This window comes from Lepidochelys olivacea, assembly GCF_965140295.1.
Source record: "Lepidochelys olivacea isolate rLepOli2 genome assembly, chromosome: 8".
NCBI classification, from domain to species: Eukaryota; Metazoa; Chordata; order Testudines; family Cheloniidae; genus Lepidochelys; species Lepidochelys olivacea.
In genome coordinates, this window is record NC_140418.1 from 90,616,288 (window position 1) to 90,638,488 (window position 22,201).

At 40.9% G+C, this 22,201-nt stretch overlaps 1 protein-coding gene across 1 annotated transcript in view; it reads right to left on the reverse strand.

The window, feature by feature from the left end:
- The window catches only part of ROR1 (receptor tyrosine kinase like orphan receptor 1), a 249,094-nt gene that overhangs the window by 70,021 nt on the left and 156,872 nt on the right, over positions 1–22,201 (reverse strand). Inside the window, exon 2 of the mRNA XM_084635768.1 lies at positions 11,044–11,115. Within this exon, the coding sequence (XP_084491894.1) occupies positions 11,044–11,115 (72 nt within the window). The remainder of the gene's footprint in view (positions 1–11,043; positions 11,116–22,201) is intronic.

Sequence of the window (22,201 nt, forward strand, 5' to 3'; positions counted from 1 at the left end):
TAAGGTCTGCTGCTGTGGTTATAACTTTGACACTACAAACCAGCAAGGGGGAAATGAAGCTTTTCTTTACTCAGGATCTAGTTTTACAGCACAAGTAGGAGACCTCTAAATTTTAATCACAAAGAAGTGATTTGGAATAGGTAAACAAATGTCCATATCAGGCTATAAACCAAACTACTGAAAACCATCAAGGGATTTTGTTGTCACTTTAGAAGTCACTCTGTAGTAAATGGTCACATACAAAAACTCAACCTATTAAAACAGTGTGTATGTAAAAGTATGTGCCTTAAGATTAATGTTATGAAGTCAAAGAAAAGCTGTTATTTTTGACATTTTGACATACAGTCACTTTAGGATCTGGTTCTTATTAGCCCCTATTCTGCCTTTTAGAGGTCCTTTTTTTTTTTTTTTTAAAAAAAAACGAAAAATGTCAGGAAATTTGGAACAGAAACTTACAATAAAACACGTCCCTTGACCCTGTGATCTATCAATCTTTCAAACAAACAAAGATAGCTGGATGACCCAGGAAAAGGTTATTATATATAGTTACCTTATGTAGAATGGTCAGACTTTCATTACTCACACTGGGGTTGAAAAAAACCCCAATACAAATTAAACGTTTTGTGAAAGGCTTTAAGATGAATTCTGCATGCTACTTAGGGTGCTTTCTTTTTTAGGTTTTGTTCTACGACCTTCCCATTTTACACCCTATATTATTCATAAATGAGACATTCAAGAAACAAATTCTCAAATAAAAATGTACACTCCATCAGTGGAAAAGCAAACAAAAGGGGCTAATGTACTGTAGCTAAACAAATTTTCAAACACAGCAGCAGTAATTTACTGCTTTGGCTACTAATGGGACCCCACAAATAGAATCAGAATCCCTAGACGTATCCGGAGAACTTGATTTACTGAATATCCCCCGATAATAAAAGAAAATAAAAAGGTAAATTGTGCATGAATGTGAAAGCTGTAATTCTTTCCCTTTCACCACGTGAATCAAATTCATATCCAGAGATTTCAGGGGAAAAACCTAGAGTCCCCAAAGGATATGGAGCCAAATACACAGGGTCTTACTCAATTTTTTTTTTAAAGGCGTTCCTCATTGAGGCCTAATTCTCACTGAGATCAAAAACTGATGGTCAGATACTGACCCTTCTTGGACATACTTGCCATGGGGACAGTCGCTCCTGAGTTCTTCAGTAGGGTGGGCAGGGTTTGCTTCTCACACGAAAAAAACAAATTAAGTACACCTCAGCAGTACAGTTACAGTCACACAGAGGCACTGCACATCAGCTTTGGCTCTGGGCCACCATAATTCTGAAACCACAATGCCAGCAAGCTCCCTGCTGGTGCCTAGTTCTGGGGCTCCCTTTTTAGAGGGATCCTCAGCATGGAGAGAGCTCTGCAGAAAAGTTAATATAGCATCAGGTTGTATTTACTTTCCTTGTGTGTAGGCTTTAGGAACAGGAATGAACAACACATCTCTCCAGCAGATGTCATCCTCCACTTCCTGCTCTCTTCCCTCCCCTTCCCTTTCCCACTCATGCTTAAGTGTGGGATGACTGCTACGGAGATGAATGAACCTGCATTCCTCATAGGGAGGGTGTGAACAATGCATTGAGGGTCCCTTGGGTGCACATACCCTTGGGACCCAAAGATTTGGCCCATGCTAGCTTTACCAACTGTTGATTGATTGTGGCATGTCCTTTGGCCTCAATGGAAAATCTTGAGTCTTGCCATCACGTAATTATCTTTCTGGGGCATGGCCTGTCAATTATTATATGTCTGTACAGCACCTTGCACAGTGGTTCTCAAACTTTTGTATTGTGACCCCTTTCGCAAAGCAAGCCTCTGAGTGTGACCCCCCCTTATAAATTAAAAACACTTTAAAATATTTAATGCTATTATAAATGCTGGAGGCAAAGCAGGGTTTGAGGGTGGAGGCTGACAGCTTGTGACCCCCCCATGTAATAACCTTGTAGCCTCCTTGGGGGTCACCACCCCCAGTGTGAGAACCCCTGACCAAGCACAATGACCAAGCATAACCAACCCGATCTAGCTGACCTGTAAACACAACAACAATATAAAAACTTAGTAATAATAATAATGAGCCTGTCAGATAGAAATGGGCTGAAAACAAAACCCTAGCTCTGGACAGTTCTGAACTTTGGGGAGTTTGAATTCTGTGGCTTGGGCCCATTGCTAGTCAGAAAATAAAAATGGTTCCTAAGCCAGGCAAGGTGGTCCAATTTCACACCTCCTTGCCAAAACAGATGAGCGATGAAATACAAAAAGTAGATAAACAACAGCTGCAAAAGTCACAGGCCACTGCTTTGTTGTGGAAACTGGAAACACAACTAAATAGCTGCTGAGACTGCAAGGAGTCAATGATCTGAAAACATTCACCGTATTATTGCAACACTGATCCCTAACTTTGGGGCCAATCATGCCTCCAAGACCTGTAGGGCGAGGTCACAGTCTACATGAGCATCTCCCTTTCCCACACACAAAGAAGGGATTCCATGATTCCATGGCAGGGTGCACAAGGCAGCTCTTCAAGGATTCAGGGATCTGCATGGAGGAAGCAGAGACGCAACAGATGGGCTGAGGGGAGGAAGGAGAGTCACTATCACCAGCCCCATGGAGATTCTCCCATGAAGATAAAGACTCAGCAGAATTTGGCCCATGAGTCCTGTCTGAGCTGGACATGCACTCTGCAGAAATGCAGTTCACATTCAGTGAAAGAAACAGAGTAGCAGAATGAGATTGCCAATTGCGTCACACTAAATTAGCTTTTCCTGCAGAATTCTCAAAGAAAGTATGGAGAAGAGGAGGAATATCCAGCGTGAATGGACCAATTACTCAGATGATTCGTAAATGCAAACCTTTTAATGGCTACCCGAGTGGATACTGTCCCTGGAGATCTTTCACTTCTGTGGGCAGAAGCTCTGTAGCAGGTAATGCTATTGACCTATTCTTGTGTCATTTTAAAACAGAAAAGTGACCAACCATGATTCTCTTTTCTACTGTGTCAGAAAGTGGCAGTCACTCTGGCTTCTTGCTGCACAATGGGATACTCGGTTGGTATGTGGAGAGGAATGCACAGCTCAGAGATGCTGGAGACAAATGAAAACAGAGAGATGCCATTCCCAATCTTCAGACTAGCAAGGGTGGGGGAGTGCTGTGGAGATGGAAGGTGTGGCTCTTGGGATGAGGGGGATGGAGGGTCTGGCTTTTCTCAGCAGCGGCCCCTCTGGTCCACTATAGAGTGGTTGTGAGTGGCTCAGAAGTGCCAATTTTCCAATTAACATCTGCAAAGGTTAAATGATATCTACAGTTAAAGAAGGGGGAGGGGGGCCGATATTTCAAAAGTGACTCTTCCTTAGCAGTGTTACTGATGTTATCTTTATCTAAGGATGTATTGCTCCTGAACAATCCCTCTACTGTATTAGGCACAGACAGACTGCTCTTCATATTCAGGCCTCTCTCTCGCCTTTTAAATAAACAGGCATCCAATGAAAGGAAAAGCCAGCTCTTCCTTTTCAGCGTGCAGTATTTTGTGGGAGGAGAAGCAGCTGAATGAAGGTCACCAACTTCAGTTGTCTATTCTAATGCGGGTCAGAAAAGAAAAATCCATCATACCACTACAATATTTTCCAGTACAGAGAGCAGAATGTACTCCCCTCTGGCCAGTGAGTTTATCTTTTGGGGCAGTGGAGGCTGATGGGGCAGAAAAGAGAGAAGCCATCAACAGATGAGCCGAGAAGAGAAAAAGGGATCGCGGGGGGGGGAAGGTGGTTGCGGGAGGGGAGGTGAGAGATGGAGGAAGAGAAAGGAAGGAGTGAAGGTAGAGGAAGGGAAAGAAAAGAATGAAAATTGGAAAATGCACAGGAAAGAAAAAGACAAGAAAAAAAAGAGAGGTAGGGAGAAAGAGAGGAAACAAAAAACAAGTAAGACTCAGGCAGGAAGTGGTATGAGGGTACATTCTGGAGACCAGAAGTGGTTACATCAAACAGGGGGCTCCAGTTCAAGAGATCGGAAGAACTGATCTAAGGCATCAATCACCCTAAAGCTAGATCCAAGTGAGAACATATTCTACTTCATACTGGTCTCAAAAAAAAAAAAAAAAAAGAGTTACATAAAAATCTGTCATTTCTGCATGAGTTAGTGCCTTGTAGCAAGGGATAACTTGCAACAACATACTAATGACTTTTTGTTGTTACTGTTTTGAATTAAAGAGCTAGAAAAAATCCAAAAAGGGTGATATTTAAACCTGTAATTGTGACAAGACCTGCCCTGGAGTAATATCATTTTGTTCTAAAGATATGCTGTAATTAACAGGCTTCTCAGGATTTATGTAGGAAATCTTGCCTGGCACAGGAATGAAGAATTTCCAAGCCTGTCTTAAAAAGTATGTTCCCTGTGCGGATACATCTCATTTTCTATGTGAAAGGTGGAACGTACACCCATCAAAACGCTTCTTCTCCAGGTTCTTGAATTCCTGCTTCAGAAATGGTGAAGTATTTCCCATTCTGAGGGGTCTTTCCTTTGAAGATTGGTGTGCATCAGACTGCTTTTGACCTCATTGTGAGATGACCTCTGTGGGTCCAAAAGCCAAGATGGAGCTTAGAATCCAAGGCCAGGGCTTTCAAAAGTGACTAGTGCTTTTTGGTACCCAACCTGAGACACTTTAAGGGCCTGGTTTTCAGAGGGAGAGTGCTCAGCTCAAGATCAGGCTCCTTCAAGTTGTCTCAAGTTGGGCACCCAAAAACTAAGGTGTTCAAATACTAGTCACTTTTGAAAGCCTTGACCCAAGGCTCTGGCATGGCATTAGGTAAGCATATCAGAGAGAATAACCCCCATGAGCTACCATTTTAATCCACCTTCACACAGGCACAGCACCTTTCATCAGAGGCATTCAAAGCATTTTACATGCATTAATCAGCCTCACAATCACCTCAGGAAATGGGTGTTGTTTTTATACCTTTTTTCTGTGGTGTACTCCTAAATCTGAAGGTATTGGAACGGTGTGGGCTTGCCCCCAGCAGCGTGACCTCACACACTTAATCTGTAGCCCATAGGGCTAGCCTGCTTGTTTTATTATATATTTTCTTATGGGTTTGTTGTTTATTATAATTGATAATAGATTTATAGATAATAAATTTACGCCAATGGGGGAAGGACAGCATGCTCTGCAAAAAAGCGACCTCCATGTGGTGCACTCTGCAAAAAAAATCCAAGCAGAAAAATCCATGGGCCACTACCTTGGCAATCTTGAAATAGTATTGGAACAGTGTTCCAGCACATTCCAACTTGACTACACTACTTCCTGTTTTACAAAAGGACAAACTAAGGCACAGAAAGGTTAAGTATCCTGCACAGAATTACTGACTCCCAGCCCCCTGAACTGAACAACAATCCCTCGCTATGGCAAAGAAAACTGAAGCTGCAGCACTGTTATAACTATAGAGAAGAAAGGCTAGAGTGTGGCTGTTGGGAAAGTACAATAGCATTGGAAAATTAGACTGTATGTGTGAAGGTCCCACATTAATCTGCTTCCCATTCCAAAAATAATTCCTCTTACCCAGAGCTACAAATCACCTTAGTTGGAAAGTATGATTCTGAGATTGTACCAAGTGCACTATGGGAGGATTTTCAAAAGTGCCCAGCATTGGCTTAACTCTGATTTCCTAGATACTGTTGATTTCCATTTCCCAGATAGTATTTCTCATTCTCTTCTCCCTCTCCCCTGATATGTATTTTTTTCCTCTACCTTATCCTCTGTTATAAAATCTCTTTCCTTTGCAGGTCTCTGTCTCTGCAACTGGGGATCATTTCTGGTTACCTCTCAGGCTGTTGTACCAAGCAGGGTGACAGCCCCTCAGTGATAACAAATCAAAACTCTTTGGCAGCCAGTGTAGTATGGAACACTAGCGTAATGCATTCTCACTGGCCTGCCCTCCCTGTCAACCAGGCTACTACACATTTAAAACACTGTAGATCTGTACGGCCTTCTTGGTTATCCCCAGGTATATATTATGTTGCAACAGTCCAGATTTGACGATGTGCCAAACTTGTTGATCGGGAGGTGGACTTAGACCACCAACTTATTTCACCCAAGACACTGACTGCCATCACCTGGTGGTCATTATGAGCTGATGTAAAGAACAGATTGCAGAACAAAAGAAGTCATTTGCAGCACACAACAACAAGCAGTTTTACTGGTCTTACAAACCCGAAGATCTACTCTACATATTCTTGAGTGCCCTCTATGGGCACCTTGACTATTTACAGATATGCAGACATCTCTCCTAACAGTGTTAGCTTGTAGCTACTCCTCATCTCAAGTATATTTGAACTGGCAACCAAGGGATGAAGGGCTTTGTATCCTGTTACTGATTCCCCTGAGCCAGGCTGTCTCCCAACCACAAAGTCCTTTTTTCTGAAGTGTGCATGGGAGTAGTTTTCATTTGAAATAAAATATCTTTTTGATCACGTTTTAGTTTTTCAGTTTCATTCATGACATTCTTTCCCTGCAGGAAACACACCATAATTGAAGGGTAGAAGAAAAGAGAAAAATGGTACTGGCTGAGATTCTGCTACTTTTAAAAGTGATTATTTTTATTTTGATGTGTAGTTTGTTTGTTTTAAGGTTTTGGTGAGAAACCACGTTCTCCCTCCCATCAATCGCTGCTTTCAACAGCTCTTCACGGGTGACTGCGTCTCTTTTAAATTTCATTTCCTGTTAAAAAGAATAAACAGGCAATGGTTTAATGCTGTCGATTTGGCTTATTTAATAGAAATTGAAACTTAAACGAGGCTCAGTTGTGAGTCAATTACTGAAGAAGCCGGCAAGCTGGGAGAAAACTTTAAAATGATTACTCATTGAGTTTTGTAATATTGTTTAACAATACCGTGTTAAAAAAAACAATAAAGAAGAAATATTCAACCAAGAGATGTTAACTTCCAAGCAGCAGTAGGTACAGTAAGAACCACTTAATAGGAACAGTTGCTTAATTGGGAAACTTGGCTGGGAACCATAAGCTTTAAAATCTGTTTTATTGGGACTTCTGAGATCTCCTGCCAGATTGTAGGAAAGACAGGTGGAAGCTGATTTCTTGAAATCCTAGGTGCTAGTGAGGTGGAAATTGAAGTGCAAATGTAATTTCCTCCTCCTAGGCTTCAACTCGACTGACTAGCATGTACTACAGTTCAATTTGCCTTACCTAAGCTAGCATTTTAGAGCATATTAGTTAGGAAATGGTAGCTAACATTTAAAAAAAAAACAGCTTTTTTATCCTATACAAGACAAAACATGTGTTACTTTGTTCTCATGCATGTTTACAGAATCAGGCCCTGAGACTGTAAGCTTTTTGGGCAGCAAATGTTTTTTAATCCACGTCTGTAAATCTATCTTTTAGTTGTGTAAATGTATAGTTCTGTAGAAATGATAATAAGAGTTGAGGATAATGATGAAGTTGTAATCCCCTTGGAATGCAGAATTTACCTCAGCAGGTGATAACTGTTGCATTCCAAGTAGATTAGCACATTGAACTTTTTACCCATTGTCAGCCATGGATGTTATTAACAGGTGCCACTGAAACAATGCTGAAAAGAGTTTAACCGCTAGTGTAGACAGGACCCAATCACATTCAGCACCATCACAGAAAACTTACTCTGAGCAATAAAATTACCTGATGCTCAAAATGGTGGCAGCAGCCAGAGCCTTGTCTACATTAACACTCCCACCACCGCTTGCTGTTGGACCTGAAATGTTGGTAGCAATAGCAGGAAACATTGACTCTAATTGGCATAACTTGCATGCTGAGGAGCTGGAAGAAGGTGTACAGTGAGGTAGGCAGTAGCCCACACTTTACCATTTCCACACCTTTTACTTTCTTCTGGCTATCAATTTAGATAGCTTTGAATCTCAGTACAAAGGCTGTCAATTGTCTAAGAGAGTCATAGGCCAGGTCAACACTGCAGACATCTTAAAAAAAAAAATTCTCAGCAGTATTAACCCTACTGTAGAAGAATGGCTGGTGGCTAGACCTATTTTTGCTACCAGCTGAAAAGTCTAATCAAAACAGTGATAAAAATGGCTCTGGTCAAAGGAATCTTGACTACACAAACTCTCCCATGGGGGCTAACAATAGTAAGAATATATAGGGCAAAGTTCTCCAGTGTAGACTAGGTTTAACTTAGTGCAAGGTTAATTTACTCTATCTTACATATAGCTTCTGAACTTTGCCCTCTGAATATGTTTTTGCAGAAGCACATAGGGAGGATGAGCTTCTGGAGTCTGTGCAAAAGCAGCAATTTAATATACATTATTACTGTTCTTTAACATAGTTTTCTAAATGTAAGACTGAAAAGTCAAGTGCTCAAAAGTTAGGTATATTATCCTTCTCCTCCTCCACATTTTACAGATGAGGAACTGAAGGACAGAAAGAATAAAGTCAAAAGTGTCCACTAAGTTTGGTACCCACTCTGAGTGCACAGCAGCTGGACATGAGGCCAGGAGCTGATTTTTTAGAATATTTAGCATTTTAAATATTTAGCATTTAGAATATTTAGCATTTACTTTTCTATAATCCAAGCACAGCACTCATCGACTTCAGTTGCAACTGCAAGTGCTCAGCACTTCTGCAAATCAGACCCTGGGTATTTCAAGTTGGGCACACAGAAAATGAGGTGGCAACCTGTGAAAAGTTTGGATTAAGGGACTCGCTTAGCATGATAGGAACTCTGCACTGGGACAGAATCCAATTCCTCAGGGCAGCATTCAACTGCTTTAGCCACAAGGCCCTCCTTACTCTTCTTAAAAAGAAAAGGAGTACTTGTGGCACCTTAAAGACTAACCAATTTATTTGAGCATAAGCTTTCGTGAGCTACAGCTCACTTCATCAGATGAAGTGTTGCATCCGATGAAGTGAGCTGTAGCTCATGAAAGCTTATGCTCAAATAGATTTGTTAGTCTCTAAGGTGCTACAAGTACTCCTTTTCTTTTTGCGAATACAGACTAACATGGCTACTACTCTGAAACCTTACTCTTCTTGCAGTCCTGTGCCTCATTGGCTATATACTTTCCAATTTCTGCAAGAAAGATTCTACAGACAACAGTCTCCTTCACTACACAACCCTGAATCATTCCCAGATCATGGTTCATCCTGTGTAAGGGTCCTAAGGAACAAAGTAGTATGGGATCACCTAATAAAGGTTGTATCATAATGCATACACGCAAAGGGCCCAAAGTAAGGTTGCATAAACAACCATAATTCTGGAATTTCCTAACTTTTGACTGCTTGACTCTGCGACCTTTACATTTTTAATGCACTTTTTCTATCTTTTCTATGTAGTTTCCTATATTCTAAAACACCCAAAACAAATCACCCAACCCAGAAATTCCTTCATGTGGAACCATATTAACCTTCACATGGGCTATCAGCAGTGTTGGAACGTTTTACATCTATAGCACAGGCCTCTGCCACTTGAGCTAAGAGGGTAACTGATACAGTAATAGGTTGTCATCCTCTGTGGACCAACCACTGGAGGGAGATAAGACACATTTTGCCAGTGGGTTTCACAGCTATTTTTGCTGACAGCTGAGGAATATTGAGACTCAGGAATCCCGTGCTTTAGTGCTTACAAAACCCTTCTGATCTGTCCCCCAACAAGCCTGATCTCTTTTACCCATGTCCTCTTCAGCCCACCCAGTCTCAGTCCTCTTTCCACAAAACCAGTTCCTGTTCCAGTCTCCCTCTCCTCACAACTCTTGCATCTTCCCCACTTGCTTCACACTCCTCTGCATCGCAGTCAAAGGCTACTTGTTTCTCCTCCATGCTGTCTTGGTGCCAGTGGTGGGTGCATTGAGAGTACATGAGAAACATCATCCTGCTCTCGGTTCTGCTGCTTGGCACTTCTCTCTCTCAGATGCAATTGCAGGGAAAGTCATGCTGAGCCCTTGCAGCACTTCGGTTTAACATTTGCAGTTGCTCTGTGGGGATGATGCATGTGTAGTCTGGCCTGGTCAGGACAAAGGAGCTAGGATGGTTTTGAGCATGCTCAGTTCAGATAGAATCTTTGAAGGATTTAGCAGCCAAACTCTAACAAGACTCTACTGAGAATATGTGAACTGTGATTTTTCAGGTTTCTACTGTGGTCAGATTTTGGCAGAATTTCAGAGGGATGGCAAAAAGTACATCTATGACAAGAGGATTAAACAGATGTAAAAAAATTTGAGAATGGGCAAAACAACATATTTTCCCCTAATTTTGTTCTCTGAAATGGCAGACACCTGTCAAGGGACACTTCAATCCAAATTATTAAAGTCTGACAAAGTTACAAGCAACTGAAAACAGGGTCTTTAAATGAAAGTGTTAGGCAAACTTAACTAAATGTGTTCTACCATTGCCATCTTAAAAAAAAAAATCACATTAGAAGTATTTGTGAGGCCAGACTGGTCCAGAAAGATGTAGGTCACAGGCTTCCAATAAAGACTAAAAGAGGCTGAACAATCTGTCTTAAATTATCTATGCTGCGTAACTCATGAAATGAAAAGGAATGAGAAATAATTTCTTTCTTTTCTCACAATTTATGTCCTTCTGTGTGTTCAAACTCTCACATAATGACTGTTTACAAATATTTAGAAGTACTTTTCTCTTCTACTGATCTAATGTCTTGAAATTTCATAGTAAACACATACAGGCAAACTGATTCTGGCCAATTCTTATTAATTTTGAGTCCAGATCCTAAGATCCACCAGCTGAAATGTCAGACAGGTCATAAACTGCTTTAATTCACATCTTGAAATATTTTTACCATGTGGAACATTTTATTGGTTGGTGGTGGGAGGAACCCACTAACCTAACATTCTTCAAAAAAAAATCACAGAATTGCATGATCATGAGACAAACAAGGTTTGTCTTAGTTCCACTCTCCTCCCCTGTTTACTTGCGGATTTGAATAAGAAAGTCAAAAAGCATATGTGAGGAATAAAGCCTGGTTTTACGTCTTTTGTTTTCTCTCTCCACTTACCTTTGTCTAGTTCACTTGAAATGTTCCATGACGATGTAGGCATTAATTCAGCAGAGACTGACAAATTTGTGCCTGAAAAGGAGAGGAAAAATACAACAGTTAATATATTAATTTACAGAATTACTTGATCTTTCCAAAGACAATGCCTTATGAACAAGATAATTTGAATACCACTGTTTTTTAAAATCTAATGGATGTGTCACATTGCCATGCTGAAGTGTATAAACAACAGTACTGGTCAAGGGAAAAAGGCAAGGTCAGCCTGGAATTTTGTTTTCCAATGCTGTCATTGTTTAAAATGTATGACTGTGAGACCTCATATTAATTGAGCAACACATTTTTGGGGAAATAGTCAGCTTGTCTCTTCTAGTTGTTGGAGGTGGATTATTACAGTATCACACCCAGTACTCTGACAAGAAAAAAACGTAGATGCTACAAAGTGGCTGAACATGTTATCAATTAACATTTCTAAGGGGGCCACTCCTGCAAGCCCATGCTCACAGAAATAGACATTGCTTATGCAAATAATCCCTCTGAAGTCAATGGGACTACTTGTGAGAGCAATCCCCACTCACATGGGTAAGGGCTTGATCTGTGCATCAACAACATCCTATCTCACTTGGCTCTTGGAAAGTCTAGTTGCTACTACTAATTTATTTTTAAATAGGAAAAGGCTCTGGATAAGTTTTATTTTGCAGGGTCAAGCTGAAAAGTCTTCATTTTTAACATCGTCTGTGCATGTTTTTCAGTAACCTCGGCTCTTTCATTTATTGCTTCAGGGCTTCGTATTTATTTATTTATTTATTTATTTAAATCTTATACTATCAGTGCACACAGCAACATTACACAGAATCCTGCTAAAGAAAACTGACAATTCAGTTCAGTCCCCAAATTTGTTTTAAAAACACACCCCTAGTATGAACACAGATGTTTCCATTACATTTTAAAACAATGAAACCTTTTTTAAAATGTGCAAACTCCTCTGCACTGCTGTGAATCCCCTGCCCAAAGAATCCAGGGGGCAGAGTACTCCATCTCTATTTGGAGCCCACTATTGGATTCCACCTGCACAGGTCCAGTAGCAGGATCAGAACTGTAGGGGGTAACCCACACCTACAAAGAGTGCCCCCCTAACGTGGCTGGCCCAGAGTTTATGAGGCTGCTATAGCCTCTGAGCTAGAAGAATCATCTCTTTTAGCTGAAACATTAGAGGATCAAGCCAGAGGTCTAGGTTCACTGCTGATAACCCACCCAAGGGTGATGGAAGATGCATTACAGTGGCATTGAGTTAATGCATGCGGGAAGAACACAAAAATGAAACTGAATTCAGCTTCACTTTCCAAACTGAAACACAGGAAACTTCCAGAATAAATAGTGGAAAGTAAACAAGATTTCTACACTTCTTCAGTTTTAATACTGTGCATTCATTGTGCACCCAATGCAAGAGCCTGCATTCACTATGCACCCAAGCTTCAGCTGATTTCAGTAGGACCAATGAATAGAAGGCAGGATCAGGAAGCTAAGATGTTAACATAAATACAAATATATTTATTTCGAAGTATATGATTTGTATTCTGACACTGCCCTATTAACATGTTCCAAGCAATCAAAACAGAATAGGTCTTCTATACCTAGAAAATCATTTCATGGATAAAAATTGTAGGCACAAAGATATTCAAATCTATTCTACTTTTACTCCATCTGTTAAGTGGCTTTTTTATTTAATAAATTATATGTGTAAACTCACACAAATGTATGAAGTAATAAGATATGGCCACTACCCTTTCCTTATAAATATCCTCTTTCTTAAAAGCCCACCTGGTAGCACTGCTTATTTAAGAGTCTGTCAAGCATTTCCAATGTAAACACAGTATTTGAAGGCATTATAAGTCATCCATTTTCATAGGGCTTAACTAGATATATAAGATAGAAACACACTTTGTGGGGCCGGATCCTCAGCTAATGTAAATTGGCATAGCTCCACCTAAATCAGTGGAGGCATCTATTTACACCAGCTGCAGTTTTGGCCAAGCCTGTACATCCCTGTGCACTCTTAGCTATGCTTCACAGCCTAAAGACGAGAGGTTTGCCTCAGGATGCCACAGCGGATCCGTCTGAATTTCTTGGATTTTGTGGGATTAAACCTAAATTTGACTTTGTTCCAGATTCTTGTATTATTCATGTTAACACTTAGATTTAATACTCAATTGCCATATATACCTACCATGCCATACTGATTTTAGAGACAAGTTCTCTGAATTTCTCATGGCTTCCCCAACAATAGTCTGTCTTGCTGATTGAATGCAGTGTCAGACTGCTGACAACTGAATAGACCCATGGCATTGCTGAGAGCAAACGTGGTCACCGTACACCTCCCTGCACTAATTGTACTACTCAGAGAGCCTTAGAACTGAGGCTGTAATGGAGATAATCCCTTTGGAGAGATACATTAAGTGACTGTATTGGACCTTGAGATAATTAGTTCTTGGTTTTCATGGTAATAGCTGAGAGGCAGCGACAGCTGAGAAACAGACAATGGGCCAACCTTGAGGTGAAAATGGTCCCTGTTCCCCACTCAGGGAAGCTCCACAGAAGCCTCATTCTCAGGCTTGGATGCTAGGTTGCACTCTGCAGGGATCTGATGCGGCTCAAAAGAAGTGGGCGGAGTTCATGAAAATGAGCTACTCTCTGTCCTCTCCACTGTCCATCCTTCATGGAACCTGACCCTTGGGTCATCCCTGCTCAGAGAGCCTAGAGGCTTCTGTAAACTTGTGGCAATAATCTCGTGGACTCACATGCAGGAAAGAGAGAGCATAACACAGGGACTGGGGTGCTCTTTATGAGCCCTTCCCCCCAAATCGGTGTTTGTTTGTGTGATGTCGGAGGGGTTTGAGGTGCTTTGCTTCCCCCCATCGCCACGTCCTATTCCTTGGCAATAGGACATTCAGCTGCAGCTGTGTTTCAGATATCAGCCCTTCAGGCTGGGACTACTAGGCACCTTAAGTATCTCCTCAGTTGAGGAGATCCTTCCAGACAATAAGAGACATCCGAGGAGGATCTGCACCACTGACATCACTTCTTAGGAACCCCACTGGGGTGCGGGCGGGGGGAATTGCCTACTGTATTTTTCAGAGAAGAGAGGGCTGGTGTGTCACAGAGCATTAGCGGGTCAGTCACATACTTTCCAGAACACAGAACAACTCTTGTCTCACTCAGTACAAGCTGAGGAGACTGTGCCACTAACATGCAATCTTGAATGTCCCACAGGCCAGGGTCTGAGCTTTATAATATAGGCAAGCACTAAACAAACAGAATAGGAGAGGAGTGCGTCACCATTGCATTTCAGAGCATTAGCATAAAAACAAACACAACAAATAACCCATGAAACTAGGGATCATGTGAAAACTGATCTCATGAATATTTTCAGAAATACTAATGATTACATTTTACTGTGCAGTGACAACATAAGCAAATCAAAATGGGATTAACATTTGTTGTGTAAATGTAACAGCTTAAATGACTTCTGCAAGAAGAGCAAACTAGGAGAAAAACAAACAAACCTGTTGTTGATTACATCGGAAAGACCTACTATAAACCTGTGAACAACTGCCATACTGACTCAGATCAGTATGCTCCATCTAGTATCCTGTCACTGACAGTAGCCTGTATCAAGTGCTTCAGAGGAAGGTGCAAGAAATCCTACAGGAGGTAGTCATGGGATAATCTGCACCCAGGAAAAACAATATTGCTGACCCCTGGAAGTTCAAAAATCATGAGATGGGTTTAAAAATGAGATTTCAAAAATAATACATTTTGGGTTCCATCTATTCCCCTTCTGATGTCAAAGCATTTAGGGTTCACCTTTTCAAATTTTTATTCACAGCTGCAAGGGCTAAAAATGTACTTTTTTTTTTTACAAAATTAAAGCCAAGATTCCATCATAATAACCTTATTCCACCAGCTGCAGTTTTAAGAAAACACCCCAGATATTATTAGACTTGTAATGAAATTGCAAGAATTGGCAACACTGAAAGTTTCCTCCTAATCCCCAGAAAATATATACATGTTTGGTGGAGTACAAGCGCTGTGAGTCACGTTGTTAACTAAACTTGTGTATGATATTGCCTGGAGTATACTGAGAGATACATATTGCTGCTGCACAATTGGTCATTAGGGTTAGCACAGTTATAGCCTGTGATGCATGTACAGCACTGAGCAGTGTCTTTATTATAATAATATAAACTAGTCAGAATCCATCTGGAAACTTAAAATACAGCTGGGAAGCCAAAACACTTCTCATGGCTCAGGTTTATCCTTTTATGTGTTGGTCCTTGAAGGGAAAAAGGATTTTTTTTCCCAGTCAGCCTCAAAGATTTTGCTTCCTCAGAAATTACCATTCCCCTCTTTAAAGTTGCAGCCAAATGTCACATGTTGGACCTTCATTTCAAGTGCTGCTGTAATCTCAATGTTGCCAGTTGTTGCAATAGTTGGAGCTCCACTGAATGCCCCACCTTCCAGAGTGATGTGATTACAGAAGAATCTTGGCTCTCATTTAAAAAAAATTATGTTTTTAGTAGATCAGAGCAAAAAATTGAATTTCTGTCCTGTGGAAAATTCCAATAGTTTAGCATTTGTTTTTATCCCAAATGGGAAACATTGAAACTTTTTGTGGAATGAATGAAAAAGTACAAAATATTTTGTTTTAACTTTCCCGAATAGAAAATTCCAGTGAAACCTAGTCTTTCCTCATTGAAAATTTCTATTTTGACAAAGCACTAATTTTCCAACATGAAAATGTTTCACTGAAATTATTTTGACAAGTTCTAGCCCTCACGGTTGCAGAGAAAAGTTCGAAAACATGAACCCAGAGCACCATACAGGCTCAAAACATATAGTGGCAAAAAATCCCAAATGTATTACTTTTTTTAAAAAATGTCATGACTTTGAAGACCATTTCTTTGTTGTTTTGGGGCCTGAATCGTGATTTTTCAATGCTTGCGGTTGGTTGACCCCGTTAAAAAGATAGTTAGGACCGGGGTCACTTACAGCCCCAAATGGGCCTTCTGAACAAAAATAAATCCAATAAAACCTGAAAGGGTTACAATCATAAAATCATAGAAGATTAGTGTTGGAAGAGATCTCAGGAGGTCATCTAGTCCAATCCCCTGCATATCTAGTCCATATATACACAACCTTCAACTTTGCAAAAATTGTGTGGATGTAGCGTTGGTGAGAGACATTGGCTTGAGCGCCTGGTGAATGAAGTCCTCTGTTTACCTACAGGGAAGCAGGCATGGCAGCAATCCACATACGCTGCTTTGCCAGCTCTTTCTGATGGGCTCTCTTCTGATGGGCTCTCTTCTGGGACCCCCTCTGGGGTAGAAGTGGTAGTTCAGTCTCCCTGGCTACTTTGCTGGGTCTGCCAATTAGAGCAAATTTGTGGTGCTGAGTTCGTGATGTGGGAGTTGGAACTGTGAATCACCCAGCTCATCTCATGTAGGGATTGCCAGTCATCCATTAGATAGGAACAACTTTTAATTTCTGCTGAGATGGCCTGATTCAAACTGGTGAGCTACAAATGAAAAGTGCTGTAGCTAATTAGCATTGCCCTGAAGCATCCAGTCCTGCAAGCAGTGCTAATGTTACACACCCTCTGAGAATAAGGCTTGCTTTCTGGAAAGGCAATATTGCCAAGCATTCAAAAATCATGAGTCACACCACAAAATTCATGAGATTGGTTTAAAACTCACAAGATATATGAACTAATTTTTGAGGGTTTGTATTTGCCCTCTGGCTTCTGAGACTTTGGGGCACATTCCAGTCAAGTTTTCAAGCTTTGCTCAACCATCAAGAGGGCTAGAAACTTACTGTTAAAATGAAAGCTGAGATTCTCTAATAATCACGTACCTCCAGGAACTGGGGCTTTATGGACACCGCCAAGTATCATGAAATTTCCAGTAAAAGAATCATAAGAACTGGCAACACTGAGCTTATTAAAACAAGTTCTGATTTTTTCAGAATTCACCCAGATAGTATCTTCCACTCTGCACCCACAGGCAAAACCTCCCATACATCTCTCTCGGTCTCCTGAAAACACTATAACCAACTGCCTACAACCAACCCTACTCTTAACAGAAACAACTACCCCTAGTAAGCAAATATAAACACTGAAGATGCCCCCAAAACTAAATACTAATACAACACTCAAATTCACTTCTAAATAAAACGTTTTGCCATTCAAAATCATTTCAGCAATTTCACTATCCTCACATTAATGTATATTTTCCCAATATGGGTCATCAGCAAGTTTTGAATACACAACCTTCAGATCCTCTTTCACTTGACCTACAGGAGTAATTGGTGGAGGAAACAGGCTGTTATCAAGGAGGACCAACCGTCAGAGGCAGACACAACACATACTGTACCAGTGGGTTACGCCACTTTTTGTGAGATAGCCTTTAGAATGCTGGGCATTAGCTTAACACAGAGAAGTTTATGGGGTGACTTGATTTTACAGCTTATAAGTACATACATGGGCAACAAATATTTAATAATGAGCTCTTCAATCTAGCAGAGAAATGTAAAACACAACCAGTGGCTGGAAGCTGAGGCTAGACAAATTCAGTGAGAGTAATTAACCAATGGAACATCTTACCAAGGTCATGGTGACAATTTTGAAATCAAGATTGGATGTTTTTCTAAAAGATACACCTTTGGAATTATTGTGGGGAAGCTTTATGGCCTTTATAGGAGGTCAGACTAGGTGATCACTATGGTCCCTTTGGACACTGGAATCTATGAATCGGCATTCTGTTTCTGCATCTGGGAACAGAGCAGTCCAAGGGTCAGAGACAGAAAAGCCAAGTGTAACAATACCAGGTAAAGTATCGGGGGGGGGGGAGGTTGGGGCAGGGGGTCCCGGGAGGGGGCAGTCAGGGGACAAGGAGGGGGGGAGGAGGGGTTGGATGGGTTGGAGGTTTTGAGGGGGGTAGTCAGGGGTGGGAAGTAGGAGGGGGTGGGGGCCAGGCTGTTTGGGGAGGCACAGCCTTCCCTACCTGGCCCTCTATACCATTTTGCAACCCTGATGTGGCCCTCGGGCCAAAAAGTTTGCCCACCCTTGATCTAGTGTGACCACTCAATTTCTAATCTGTAATATGGGTGAACAATACCTGCCTCACCCAAAGTAGGAGTAAAAAAAAATCTAGGACAAGAAACTCATGGGCAGCTGGCTTACCGGTTAATTTATCTTCCCCCAGGGTACCGGGTGAGGGAGAATCCAATGACCAATCTTTCATACATAATCTGCAAAGCGTGTGTCACTTGGCCTGTCTATCTACGGTGAAGAGTGAATAATGTAAAGTCAGCAGTGCTAGGCTCTCGCCAAAGAACAATCTTATTCGACTTTTAACATGCTTTAGCTCGTCTCCTGGGTGGTTGCTCAGCATAGGCTTCACCGTAAGCCAAATTTTAAAAGACATTTCTGCCTCTTGGGTCTTTTGTTTCCTGGGTCAGTGTAAAATGCTTCAGTAGCCCAGGAATAAAATTGCTATGCTATTTATGAGCAAAATATCACTACTGTTTAAAGTAAGTATTTTATCTGAAGGAAAGGAACATGCAGAGCAGCTACATGTGGTGGGAATACACAACCATTTAGTACATACAGAAAAAAACAACGTAGCTAAGAAAATATTCCATAAAATATGGTGGAATACACCACTCTAAGGTCTGACTGGGGAAGCCAGGGTTGCTGTAAATCAAGGCGGGAGAAGAGATATCTACCCCCACCCTCACCCCCTTGCAAAACACAGGATGTTTTAAGCTGTAGGCCAAATTTCAAAGATGTGCTGCCAGCCAGTTTCTAACGGAAGGAAGTAACGGAGGCCATGCTTACATGAGCGACCTTACAGCAGCACAGCTGTACCGATGCAGCTGTGCTGCTGTAAGATCGCTCGTGTAGTCGCTCTATGCCGATAGGAGAGAGCTCTCCCGTTGACATAATTAAACCACTTCCTATGAGCGGCGATAGCTACGTCGGCAGGAGAATCTCTTCTGTCAACATAGCGCTGTCCACACCAGCGCGTCTGTCAGTGTAATTTATCTTGCTCATGGGGGTGTTTCTTCACACTCCTGAGCAACATAAGTTATACTGACAAAAGTGTAGACATAGCCTGCTTCATGAATGGGAGACTGATCAAAGCTACCTAAGGACAAACCAGTTCTTCCTATCACAATTGCTTTCTGTTCTGCCTGGTAGTATGCCTCCAGATGCAGAAGCATTACAAATATTAGATTAGGAATGAGTAGCCCCCACCCCCGTACTCTCCTTCCTTAACCAAAGTTTGTTAATCTGGATCCTGGCTTTCTCTCCCCTCCAAATATATTTAGAAAACTCTTGATGTAAGCCAGAAGCCAGTAGAAGTATTTCCTGGGATGGGGTGAAATAAATAAAATAGTCTGGGAACTACTTCCATCTAGTTCAGTTTAATCCACAGAATTAGTAGGAAAAATCATTCCTCTAATTCTGTCTTTATCTATAACTGATCAGGGAATAACTGGGCCTTAACATACTCGAGATCTGAGAAATGATCTGGATTCCCAGGAACTGAAAACTTTCCAGGAGTGTCTGAAATGGAGAAAAGAACATAAGGGAGTCTAGGGACCGAAAAATCAGCAACCACTCAGTTATTTTAATATTTTTCCATAGACACAGCTGGCTCCAGAAATTTGCGATATCTCACAAAAACTTATGCAGGTGAGTATTCCGACTGAACTCAAATGAACCACTAAGATGCAGACAACCACTCCTGCAGCCTTCACGTGATCTGTGCCCAGAAGGGTATGCACGCAGATGAGGGTGTATGGATTTAGGCCTCAGTCTTGCAAACACTTAAGCACATGTTCAACTTTACACATATGACTATTCCTATTGACAAAGTTATGCAGAATTTTAAGTTTTTACAGGTTTGAGATTTTACAGTACACCTGGTTAGACATATTTTTATGGATTATACTATCACCATCATTAATAGAGCTTAGGTTCCTCTGACATGTATTTGTCTGAATTTGAGGTTCCTGAGGTACAGACTGGATTATGTTAAAGATTTTCTAGAATTGAATATTTCCATCACGTACATAGGATTCTCACTTGGATTTTGAATCAAAGGTGTTATGCGTGTGTGAGAAAAATACGTACTGGTATATGTCTGGGGTATCGAACTGTCTTAGTGCACTCACTCTTTCCATTTAAAAAAAATTATTCAGCATTTGTACATGGAAAAGAGAGTTTAAAAATGAATCCTCCATTATCAGATTTCAGTATTTAAAATTCTTTTTTCTTATATCCTGCTTTAAATCTTAACTATATCAGCAGCTGATTTTAATAAAAAAGCCAACCTATGGATTATGATCACTAGAAAGAACCACTATCGCATTAAGATTTTATTTATAAAAGCAATCATTTCAAATTAGTGAAGAAATCTACCTTTATATATGAAGATAAATATCTGCTAAAACCTTTACTTTCATTAAAATGTTGGTCTTGTTTAATGAGATATAACTACAGTCAGATACACACTTGATAGGAAGCCAAGTAAGGTGTGTTCAAATATACTCCCTGTAGAGAAGTTGGCTAATGTCTGATTTGATTAATATATTGCATGTGTATAGACTGAATTTCACACAAGTCAACCCTGTAAGAGCCTTTGTGACCAAATAAACTTTGCAAATTAAATAAATCTGCTTCTGAACTCAAACCACAGGGTTATCCCTCTCTCTCTCACACTCACACACACACACACACTCACTCCAGCCTTTCTTCATCATGGGCAACAATTATTCATACTGTAATGCTCAGTATCATGAGTAGGCCCACTGAGTGGGTGTGGACGCACTGGTCCATTAGAAAGAGGACAACACCACAGATTACTCTAGGTTCTACCTTTGGCTGTGCCACTGGCTGTGTGACCAAATTAATTAGTCCTTTCCATGCTGTGCCTTAGTTTCTGCAAATGTAATAGGGTGAGAAGAGAATACAAAGAGACAAAAAAGGAAGATGGAAGAGCGATTACTAAGGAAGACACCCAGCACAGCCTTCATGGCCTTGGCTATGGTTTAAATTAATGAAAGGGGAGAGCAAGGGACCAACTAGTTCTCCTCCTCCTGGCTGGCTGGCCAATGGTGGGGCGGAAAGGGGGAATACCTGTGTCCCTTTAGCACATGCTTTCCCCCCCCCCACCTCCTTTCTATTGTGCACGCTGGTATACAAGAATGCAGCAAACCTCATCTATAGTAAAGTTAATCTTTAAAAAGTAAGCTGTTTCATGGCAAAAGGGCTCTACTTTACACGTACGTACTTGGTTGCAGGAAGGGGTGAGGTTAGGCCTGCTAACCTTGACCGTGTCACTTTAAACATTCTGAAAGAGAAAAGCATTCAAGTCCCATATAATTCTCTACTGGACATGAACTGATCTTAACTGAAGAGCTATTTGGTAAGGAAGCGGAAATTCCGAACCACAGCATTTCTCCACAAAATTTCAGAGTTACAGTAGCTTCCCTGTTCCCATCTGATTCCTATGCTGTTGTTGAACTAAGCGCAAACGCTTGTTTAGCCAAAGTCCTGCACAAGCAAGTCTTGAGAGATATACTTAACTAGTCCTACTGAAGAGCTGGCAGCTATTGTCCTCAAAGAGTATCATTGCCTTAGGATCCATATCTCCATCCAGCAAATGTCTTTAGAAAATAAGTGCTTAAGTTAATAGGATTCACGAACCACTCAAGCCATTCGTATAATTTTGGCCAGACAGGAAAGGGTATGATGTGATAGTGGTGTCTGGCAGCTTTCAAATGGTTAATTTTGCTCAAAATGCTAAGATTTAAAATGTTTAATCTATCTATCTACTACTTATCTGCTGTGTATGTGTGGGGTATATCAATAATTAGCTTTACATAGGGAAACCTTTCAACAGATATGTATGTTTCCAGCTCTGTGGATTTAGAATATAAATATAATTAAGTGAACACACTTAAAACCAGAAACACAACAAGATGTTCCAATGTAGTGCAGTATGGCTAATTGTTACAAACTTCCATTTACGCCACATCAGATTAACTCTATCAGAGCATCTTATCAGTGCCACTGGACCTGTCATGATTATGTATA